The sequence below is a fragment of the Peromyscus californicus genome, unplaced genomic scaffold (assembly GCF_007827085.1).
Source record: "Peromyscus californicus insignis strain IS unplaced genomic scaffold, ASM782708v3 Scaffold_1__1_contigs__length_55948999, whole genome shotgun sequence".
Lineage (NCBI taxonomy): Eukaryota > Metazoa > Chordata > Mammalia > Rodentia > Cricetidae > Peromyscus > Peromyscus californicus.
The window spans coordinates 34,326,843-34,337,697 of NW_026294492.1; the positions used below are offsets into that span (position 1 = coordinate 34,326,843).

Below are 10,855 nucleotides of genomic sequence, written 5' to 3' on the forward strand. Positions count from 1 at the left end.
AGGGGACTGGACCTGCCTCAGCTGAGTCTACCAGGCTGGGCTGACTCCCCAGGGGAGACCTTGCCTTGGAGGAGGTGGGAATGGGGGATGGAGTGGCGGGGAGGACTAGGGGGTGGGAGGAGGGAGGACGGGGGAATCCGTGGCTGATATGTGAAATTAAGGTAATCATAAAATAAATATATATTAAAAAAAGAAAGAAAGAAAGCTTCCATTGTACAAGACAATCCCCATGTGCACACAGACATGTGCACAAGCATGCAAACATCCAGCACTCGCCTGTTTTCCTCCAGGATGTCAGTTAAACTCTTGTACAGAAAACGAAGCACTGAAAGAAAAAGAACAGAATGACAAACCAGAGCTCCAAACTAAGTTTCAGCTTCAGTACCAGGAAATCATAAAATATCTACCAAAAATGACATCACGGAGAAGCAGGAACTGCAAAGATAACTTTAGTTATCTGGGAGTCATCTCTAAAACAACTCAGCACAAAAGAAAATATCAAGACTTACCAACTTTAAGCAGATAAACAACACATGCTGTACCTGCAGGTGGGAAAATAACAGTGTTAAGGAGCTTCTACCAAAATGACCATTTTAAAAAGGTGATGTGATGACAGACATCAGCAGGAAAAGGCCCTGAGAAGTGCTGGCTTACCCACATTAAAGTTCTCCAGGCAGGAAGATATGTTGTCCATCACTTTTCTATAAGAATATAAGTCAGCAGTTTCCAAGTCTTCTTGAAGGTAAAAAATAAAACAGTATGTAGCATCAGTTACAAAATATTCAGGTAGGCCATTCAGTGAGCTGCAAAAAAGAAACAAAGGATGAAAAGCTTCTATTACTGGGCTAAGTACGGAGAGCGGAGAATATACAAATGTTAAACACTGAATCACACCTTCAAAATATAGCCCCAAAGTTATAACCCTGCACCACCACCACCGAAATTCACTGATCTACCATTTCTCGTCCCTGGTTCCATTTTGCCGTTTCTGCTCCCCAAGCCTTCTCTCAACAGAGTAGCCAGAGCAACAGCACCATGCAGTCAGCATTTACTATGAGGATGGTAACCAGGAAAAAAACTGGGGGATGCTCAACCTCCTGTATAACACACAGAGCATTTGCATTACACCCTGTGCAGATTCTCCCATACGCTCTAAACCATCTCTAAGTTGTTTGTAATGCCTAATGCAATACGGATGCTATACAGACAGTTGTTTACTCTGTCGTTCAAAGGACAAATAAAGAAAACAAGTCTGTATATGTTCAGTACATGACCTGAGTTTGCCAAATGCAGAACACAGGGACACAGAGACCTGGCCATCTATCTACCTGTGATCCTCTAACAAGCTCCACATACAGCTGCACTAATAAGCACAGCTCACAATAACCCACAAGGCCTTTCAAAACCTTCCTCTCTCCCCTCACCATTAGCCCTCCTCTCAATCCTTAATCACTTAACTCTGGCTATATGACTCTTCCTTGTTCTGAGTGCTTATCTATCAAAATCTTCACTTATTTCCTCCATCCAGAACACTCTTCCATCAAACACCTCAAATCTTGTCGTTCAATCTCCAAGTCACCTAGCCCAAGTGAAGGAAGGGTGAGACATGGCCAGCCACACGGCAAACCGACAGCCCACGCCGGCTCCCCTTTCTCCACTCTCAGCTTTCCTCTTCTTCACAGCTCTCGGGCCATGTTATCCTGCACATGGTACTGGCTTTTCCATTTCCCCCTCAGCATCTAAGATTTCTAAAAATCTAAGTTGTTCTATTCATTTTAACCTCACTAGGAATTGAGGAATTAAATGTCCTTGGAACACAGTACTCAACAAAAATTTCCTTAATAGAAAGTTATGCCAATATTAGTCCAATTAAATCAAAACAAGCTCCACATACAGCTGCACTAATAAGCACAAATAAGGTTTTATTTGAAAACCTCACTACTCTTCTAGAAGAAATAATCTAAAAACTGGAATAGTCCAAAAAAGAAAATTCAGTAGAAAGGTAACTAATTCTGTGTAACTGAATCATATTAGTAAAAGAAGAGTGGTGTTGGTATAACAAATACACACAAGTCTAAAATAATCAAACCTGAGTTTTTATAAAAATACATAATGACGAGGAGTATTCCAAATATAAGGGAAATGTATGAGTCAACAGTCTGGGAATAACAGAGATTCTATATGAAACAGGAAACTAAACTAGACCCTACCTCACCCAATCCTCAAAACTTGATTCTAGATGAATTTAAAACGGAGCAAAAAAAGTAAGACAGGAAATAACAATCTTGAATTAGAAAGAGCATAAAATGAGCAAGGCATAAAATTTAGAAATATATATAGTGAAAAGTATTATTAGGGTCATGATCTTTTTTAATTTTATAAAGACAATATATCATGCAGAAAGTGGAAAAAATACATTTGGTACATAATTTATATAGAACACTTATAAATCAAGAAAAGATTATAAGACAATGAAAAGATATAATTTAAAAGGTAATCAAACTGCACACATTACAAAATGTTCAACCATGAGTTGGGGATGTGGTTCAGTGGGAGAGTATCTGCCTAATATGCATACCCTGATGGGGTCAAACCCCAGCACCAAGTTAACATTAATAATCTGGGAAAAATAAGTGATAATAAAAGAGCATTTCTCATCTTCAGATTGTAAAAATGTAAAAACCGGTGTCATTCAGTGCTGGAGAGACACAGAAATAAGTAGTGTCGCTCACAGCTGGAGAAGTGTTAATAAATAGTTTAGGGGAAGTATAGTCAACAACATCTGCAAAATGGTCTACAACTCCCCCTCTAGTCATTCCTGCACATGATTACACATACTTTATGTATGCAAAGAATATCACTGCAGCACTTCTGGAATAGTGAAATCTAAAACACCAGATAGTCATCAGTGGCAAGGAGATTAAATAAACCAAATAATATGCATCATAATTCACATTTTGACATATCATAATATGGAGTATGTACATAGAAATAAATACAGACAAAATACTCACTCACAAAATGAAAATAAGTGAATATATTTTAAAAGGGCTATCCTGATACAGAAATTTCTCTTAATATTCTATGTGCTTGTTTACTGAGGGGGACACATGGGTAGGTACCACAGCACACATATGAACATGGATAACTTGCAAGAGTTGGTTCTCTCTTTCTACCATGTAGGAGGCAGAGATCAAACTCAGGCCATCAGGCTTGATGAGAATTGCCCTGACACTGTGTGGCCATCTCATCTGCCCTCCAAGACATTCTTTAGTAAATAAACCAACTACAGAGTACTGTGTAGAATATAATCCCACTTATGTAAAAATATTAAAACTAAAACATAGTATATATGTCAAACCCAAAGAAAAGGTTTCAAAAAACAAAAACCAAAATTAAAGTGAAAACCCTTTCCTAAAGAAAATGAAACAAGGCAGAAATGGTGGAATTCAGGCCTACTTTACACAAAGGATATACTCCTGTACTATCTGAGTTAGAATAGATGGGGACGGAGAAAAGGTACAGGATGACAGATTCAAACATCCAGATAAAAGAACTGACCCAGCAATCTGTGACCTGGGACCACAGAACAAAGGTACAGCTTGTTTTTTTTAAATCCTATAACCTAAGGCTTTTTGCTTTCTAAAGACCTCAGACAGATACATGGATAGATAGTATAAATAAAACTTGTAGTGTTATAGTTTAATTTTACCAAAACAGTGAATGAACTTTGCTTTTTCTTTTTTCTTTTTTTAAGTGCTGGGGATGGAACCCAGGGTTCTCCCTACTAGGTAGGTGAGCACTCCACCACTGAAGTGGATCCCCAGGCCCCGGCTTTTTTTTTGTAGCATTCAACTTAACTTCCTTCCTTTCCTTACCTTGCCAAGATTTTCTTCAAGGGATTCTTCAGAGTCAAGGAAAAATAAATGCTTGCTATAATTCTCAAACAATTTTCAATAGCAGGATCATACACACCATTTTTATCTACCTTCTCCAGGACAGGCACAATCTATAATTAAAAAAAAAAATTCAAAGCAATTCTTTCTAATATCAAATACATCAAACTAAGATGATTACAAATATTCTTTTAAGTCATTTTTCTTTCCTTTGAAGGGAAGAGGGAAAGTGACCTTGACCTTCTGATATTCTGGCTTCGACCTCTTGAGAGTGGAGACTACAGACATGTGTCACCATGTCTATTTATGTGGTGCTGAGGACCAGACCAGGACAATCACTCTACCAACAGAGGACATTCCCAGCCTGATTCCAGTATTTATAAACCTTTAACGCATGCCCCTCCCTCTTTACTTCCTGACCCACTCACACTGAGAGTCACATACATGCCTAAGGCATAGCAATACAGAAAATCTATAGCACTCTTTAAAAGTGAGTAATAAGCCAGGCATGTTGGCGCACGCCTTTAATCCCCCGCACTCGGGAGGCAGAGGCAAGCGGATCTCTGTGAGTTCGAGGCTAGCCTGGTCTACAGAGCAAGATCCAGGACAGGCACCAAAACTACATGGAGAAACCCTGTCCCCAAAAACCAAAAAAAAAAAAAAAAAAAGTGAGTAATAATATATTTAACTGATTTCAAAGTAAGTGTGTATGTGTGGAAAATCTAAATGCTGAAATACAAATAAGAGCAATCTATATTTTAAATTAACTTTCAAATGTGCCTGCCAAAAAGTTTTGAAGATTCAAAATTAATAATAATTTTAAAAAAAATATTGCCGGGTAATGGTGGCACACACCTTTAATCCCAGCACTTGGGAGGCAGAAAAAAGTGGATCTCTGAGTTCAAGTCCAGCCTGGTCTACAGAGTAAGTAAGTTCCAGGACAGCCAGGGCTACACAGTGAAACTCTGTCTCAAAAATCCAAAAAGATAAAAATTAAAAAAGAAATTGCACACAATTATCTCTTGTCTACTTATAGTCCCATTGATGGTAGAAGCTTAGATATTGTTTCTATTGCTTCTCTGAATAAAAAATACAATGAACAGAAAAAGGAAAAACTATCATTTGGTGATAAACTGGCATTCAATAACCGAAGCCAGAAACTGTCAGTTAATGTTTAAAATCCATTAACAGCATGGTAATATTCGAGACACAATCATGAACAAAAACTCAGCATTACCTGTTTAATATAACGGATTTGTGACACTCCGTCCGTGAGTTGTACACAATGTAACAGCAAAGAGGCTAGATTTTTCCCTTCTGCATCAGCTAAAGCTAAGGAACACAAACAAAAACTTAATGCTGTAACTACATACGGATTAATAGTACCTTTCTTCTACATTCTACAAAACTGCTAAGGATACAAACCAGGGCAGTGAGATGGGTTAGCAGCTAAGGCGGCTGCCACCAAGCCTGACCTGAGTGTGACCCAGAACCCATGCAGTGGAGGGCGAAGAGCCGACTCCGAAAAGCCATCCTCTGACCTCTCCACCTGTCTGAGGGCATGTGTACGTCCACACAGACACATACTGGCTTAGTTTGCCTTCTGCTGCTGTGAGAAGACCATGACCAAAAGTAAACTGGGGAGGAAAGGGTTTATCTTACAACTCCCAGGTCACAGTCCATCACTAACGAAGTCAGGGCAGGAAGACAAGGCTGGGACCTGGAGCTGGGACCGAAGCATAGACCATGGAAACAACACTGCTTACTGGTTGTTCCACATGGATTACTCAGCTTGCTTTTATTATACAACCCAGGACCACCTGTCCAAGGGTGTCACTGCCTACAATGGGCTAGGCCCTCTCACATCAATCATTAATCGAGAAAATTCCCCCACACACAGACTTGCCCACAGGCCAATCTGACAGAGATATTTTCTCAATGGAGCTTCCCTCTTCCCAGATGACTCTAGCTTGTGTCAAATTGACACACACACACACACACACACACACACACACACACACACACACACACACAGAGGGAGAAGGAGAGGGGGAGAGAGAGAGAGAGAGAGAGAACAAAGTAAAAGTAGACATAGAGGCTCTGACATTAGAGGACCCAGGTTCAGTTCCCAGCATCCACGTGGCAACTAACTACCCTCCATACTACAGTTCCTGGGGATTTGATTACCTCTTATGACCTCTGTGGGCCTCAGGTACACACATACATGGTATGCATACATACATAAATCCTTTTTTAAAAAAGTATATAGGTCAAAATAGCAAGTAGAAATCAGTCTAAAGGAATATAATATTTAACAAAACTATCTTTACCCAAAACTGAATGCAAAAAAAAAAAAAAAAAATAGAAAAATGAAGCAGAAAGAATTTCAGCATTATACTCTACAGGGTCCCAGAAATTCAAATACTTGGCTTGCAAACTTGCAAATTCATTCATTAAACAAATGAAATTTAAAAACCACATACATCTCAAAGTTTCCAGGTCCTCAGGACAAACAGTCAACGCAGCGACCTGCATTTCTCTTTTCTTCTTCACACCCATTTTAGACAGAACGATCAGTAGTCTCTGTAAGAAAGAATAGCTTAAGACATTGGTCCAGTGGAGGGTTTCTCCTGCAACACTGACATTTGGAGCCATATGACCATTAGTTGAGGGTGTTGTCCTATGCACTATAGGATGATTAAAGCTTCCCCAGTCTCTACCCCATCAGATGCCAGGAGTATCAACATGTTAAGACAACCAATAGATGTCTCCCAACAGCGCCACTATTAGAGGGCACAACTGCCCCGCGCTGAGAATCACTGAACTGAGGATATTTGGTTTACAAAAGAAAAACTGGGCTTTTTGTTTGCTTGTTTGATTGTTTAGCGGTTTTGCTGCTGTTGTTTGAAATGGGGTTTTACTATGCAGTCCTTAAAATAGCTGCGGCTTCGAAAGGGAGATTTCTTTTGTCCCACTGAAGGATTAGAAAGCTGATGAAAGCTTGTCAAAGGAGACCTCTGTGGTCCAATGAGGAATGGGCTACCTTCAGACTCTCCCAGGCAGAAACTGACTCAATACATTTCACATTTCACCTATACTCCTGACACAGCTTCCTAACTGCCTCCCCCACTCCAAGAATCCATTCTTGTCAATCATCAAAGTAATCCTTTAAAAACACTAACGAATGCCGGGCGGTGGTGGCACACGCCTTTAATCCCAGCACTCGGGCAGAGCCAGGGGATCTCTGAGTTCGAGGCCAGCCTGGGCTACCAAGTGAGTTCCAGGAAAGGCACAAAGCTACACAGAGAAACCCTATCTCGAAACACCAAAAAAAAAAAAAAAAAACTAAGTCTAACCTCGCACTTAACTTATAAACTTCTCAAGGGTTTCCAATGGCGCTAAATGCAATTTATTAATTACTAATGTCCAAATTTGGGTGTTGGCATTCACAAGCCTGAAAACAATCTGGCCCCAGTTTCCTCTGCTATTCATTTCAAATCAGTCTACTCCGCCACCTTAAGAGCTCTCACATTTCCTGATGCTTATCATCACCTATGAAACTTCCAGATCTGCCAATTAATGCTCTGTCCCACACATATGGCAAGGCCTTATTTCTTATTCTCCAAGTTTGTGATTAAATACCACCCAAGAGAAGTTTTCTGGAACTTTATCTAAATTGTCATCATTCTGATACACACACCACTTCATTATTTTTTTACAGCATGTATGACTACCTGAAATTACATTAATTTGCACATCTGTACACTGTCTGTTTTTCCTAGTAGTAAACTCCATGAAGGTGGCCATTTTAATGATGTGGTCAGTGTTTTAATTCTCAACTCCTTCACCATTCAGGCATGTAGATGCTTTATAAACATTTGTTGGACAAAACCAAGGAATTAACATTTGCTAGAGACATTCTGGAAAGGACAAATACCTTTAATGGCAGAAAAGTGGACCACCTGTTACCTAAAAGTACACGCTACAGCCAAGTGTCAGGCTGTTCCTATAGTCCATTTGGACAACAAGTCACTACATTAAAGGCAAGAGAGCCGCCCACCAAAAAGTTAAGAATGAACAAAGCTAGACATACAACAAGGAAAAAATTTGAAGTTCTTCGTTAAATTTAGGAATTTCCTAAACGAGCAGCCCGCGTATCAAGTGAGAAGGTACTGAAGAAGGACACTGTGGAGACAATTCAGGAAAATGGCCAGTTTGCAGCAGTATTTGATCCCGGAGTCCTAGGGGCTGCTCAAAAAACAGATTCGGTGATTCTGCATGTTCTATAGATAAACGTGTGTCCTGGTGAACTGGGCCTCCCCAATGCGTAAAATCCACCCTGTCCAGCCTGGTGCGTTCCTGCTCTTAGGTACCGTCTGCAGCTTCCCTCCCATCTACATCTTTCCGACTCCCACGTGGGGCCCCAAGAATGACAGAATGACAGACGTAAAAGTGGTTAAAGGGCTGTCTCCATGGAGACCTAAGCGACCCAAGCCAGAGGCTGGCAACGCCGCAGGGCCACGGCTGGCACCCTCGGGAGGCCCTGCAAGCCGGCCCGGCCACGCTGTGGAGAGTCGGTCCCACGCGCCCGCGCGCCTGGCAGGCAGCACGCCCGCGAGCCAAACCTCGTGCCCGGGGACGTCGGCAAAGAGTCGCCGCCTCTGGACGAGTCCCGGAAGCCCGTCTAGTCTACAGCGTCCCGGCTTCAACGTGCTTCGCGATGCACCAGCGGTCCCGGTGCAGGGAGGAAGACCGGGATCTGGCAAGGAGATGTCGCGAGAGTAGCCGGACGCTGCTCCTCCAATCAGAAGTGCGGGAGGGCCGTGACGTCATCAGAGAGGGCGTTTGCGAGTGAATTTGGATTGACCGCGACATCAGAGCTTGGCGTCGGGGTGTGTGTATGAGAGTGTGTGTGTGTGTGTGCGTGTGTGCGTGTGTGCGTGTGTGTGTGTGTGTGTCTGTGTCAGTCTGTCTGTGTGTCTGTGCCTCTGTGTGTGTGTGTGTCTATCTATCTGTGTGTGTGCCTGTGTGTGTGTCTATCTATCTATGTGTGTGTCTGTGTGTGTGTGATCGAAGCTGCTGTTGGTTACACACACTTTACTTAATTCTGGGTGGCAGGGCTGCAGCCTCCACACCCCTAGGTGTCTGGCCGACATTTCTGCCTCAACCCAGTCTTTCCACACTCACTGTGCCCAGAGGCGGGGCAAAAACTACCCGCGGGGACGGGAGTGAACTGAAGCGGCTAGCAACGACTTGAACTCCACCGTCCCAGCCTTGAAAGTTGCCTTAAAGGGTGTACCTTTTACACAGCTCACAAGCTGTCTCGCAGTCCAGTCCTTAAAAATGAGTAAGAACTAGAGACCTATCACGGCCGTAGGAGCTAGGGCAGGGAACTAGATTAGAGAACAGACAAGATGCTATCTTGAGGCGCACTAGTCGGGGGGAAATATTGAAAAATTGGTTCATCAGGTGGATGTTTTAAACCTTTAAATTTTTTCCCTCAATTTTATATTACTGTGCTTTGTATTTCTTTGTAGTTTTGCCTCGTGTGTCACTAAACAATAGCTTGTCATTTGTTTGATTTTGTGTATATTATCCACCGATTAGCATCTTTTGGCAGTTTTTCGGGTCACCCACCCAAAAATGGGTGAGGGTAATTCTTTGATTCACAGTTAACATAATATGCTGTTCTCTACTACATTTATGTATTCATGCTAGTGCCTCTGGACATTTGTTCTGAAGGAGTCCAGATAAGAGAGAGACAGAAAGAGATGGCCATGGATAGGGAAGCAGGGATGGAAAAAGCATGTGAGTTGTAAGTAGGATGAGTAGCTGCGGGGAAGGGAGGCCTATGAACTGGAGCTGCCGGGGAGTTTAGGGTAGAGGAAGAAGTACAAAGGGCCAGGATGCTAGCTTGGACGTTGAGATGCATAACAAGTATATGTGAAAAGGAGCAAAAGAGGAATCTGGAGCTAGCATTAGCTTTGGTATGCAAAAAGTAGCTTTGGTCTCATCTGCCAGAAGAAGGGGAAATAGGGAAAAGGCTCTTCCTAGCAGACAGAAATGGTTTCACAAATTCCTGAAGAATGCTGGAAGTGTCAGCCAGCAATCTTATAGCCCAGCATGTGCTGAACCAAGACTGTCATTTTGGACCAGGTCAGTGGCCCTGCCCTATTGAGGTGCCTGGGGTTTTCCTAACAGTAGCAGACTACTGATACATGCTAGGGGTTCTGAAATGATATGGTCTGTGGGTCTGGGTTGTGTTCATTTTCTCTGCCAGTTAAAGATTGAAAAAGCAGGAGAAATCTGGAGCACAGGACTCTCAAACATGGTGGATAGAGTCAGCAATTGAAGAAAATCCCTGCTCCCTGATCAAAAAAAAAATAAGTATGGGAATTCCTGGGGGTGGTTAGATACTGCTGGCCATGGATAATGAGGTTTGCTGAGACAGCCAAGCCCCTGTCTGCCAACACCAGGGGTACTCAGCCTTTAGAATGGACTGAGACTGAGCAGAGGGCCTTCAAAGTCTTGAAAAATGCCCTGGTGTCTGCCCCAGGCCTGGCCCTCCCAGAAATTACTAAGCCTTTCCACTTGTGCATGGATGAGGCCAGAGGCATTGTCTAGAGGGTCCTCATACAAACCCTGGGACCCTGGAAAAGACCGGTGGCACATCTATCCAAGAAACTTGATCTGGTCACAGCTGGATGGGCAGCATTTATAAAGGCCACCATTACTGCCACCACCTTGCTGGTAAAAAGAATCTGACAAATTAACTTTAGGACACAAACTATTCCTAACAGCCTCACACTCTGTTGAGGCCCTTTTGAGGGGAACACCCAAGAGATGGATGTCTTAATGCTCAAGTGACCCAATACCAAGCCCTGCTTCTTGATCAACCCCACATTTGGTTCCATAAGACATTAGCCCTCAACCCTGCCAGTCTCCTAGGAACCAGACAA

The 10,855-nt window shown here is 42.5% G+C and overlaps 1 protein-coding gene across 2 annotated transcripts in view; it reads right to left on the reverse strand.

Moving 5' to 3' along the window:
• Nucleotides 1-8,663, reverse strand: part of Thada (THADA armadillo repeat containing) — a 300,312-nt gene extending 291,649 nt beyond the window's left edge. Inside the window, exons 1-7 of one of the 2 annotated variants that reach the window (XM_052746438.1) lie at nt 8,522-8,660; nt 6,380-6,479; nt 5,134-5,228; nt 3,879-4,009; nt 655-803; nt 510-542; nt 277-325 (exon numbers count right to left, since the gene is read on the reverse strand). In XM_052746438.1, the coding sequence (XP_052602398.1) occupies nt 277-325; nt 510-542; nt 655-803; nt 3,879-4,009; nt 5,134-5,228; nt 6,380-6,455 (533 nt within the window). In that variant the 5' untranslated portion in view covers nt 6,456-6,479; nt 8,522-8,660. Of the gene's footprint in view, nt 1-276; nt 326-509; nt 543-654; nt 804-3,878; nt 4,010-5,133; nt 5,229-6,379; nt 6,480-8,521 lie in introns of both variants that reach the window. The other variant, XM_052746439.1, reaches the window with a different exon arrangement.
• Between the last annotated feature and the right edge of the window lie 2,192 nt (nt 8,664-10,855).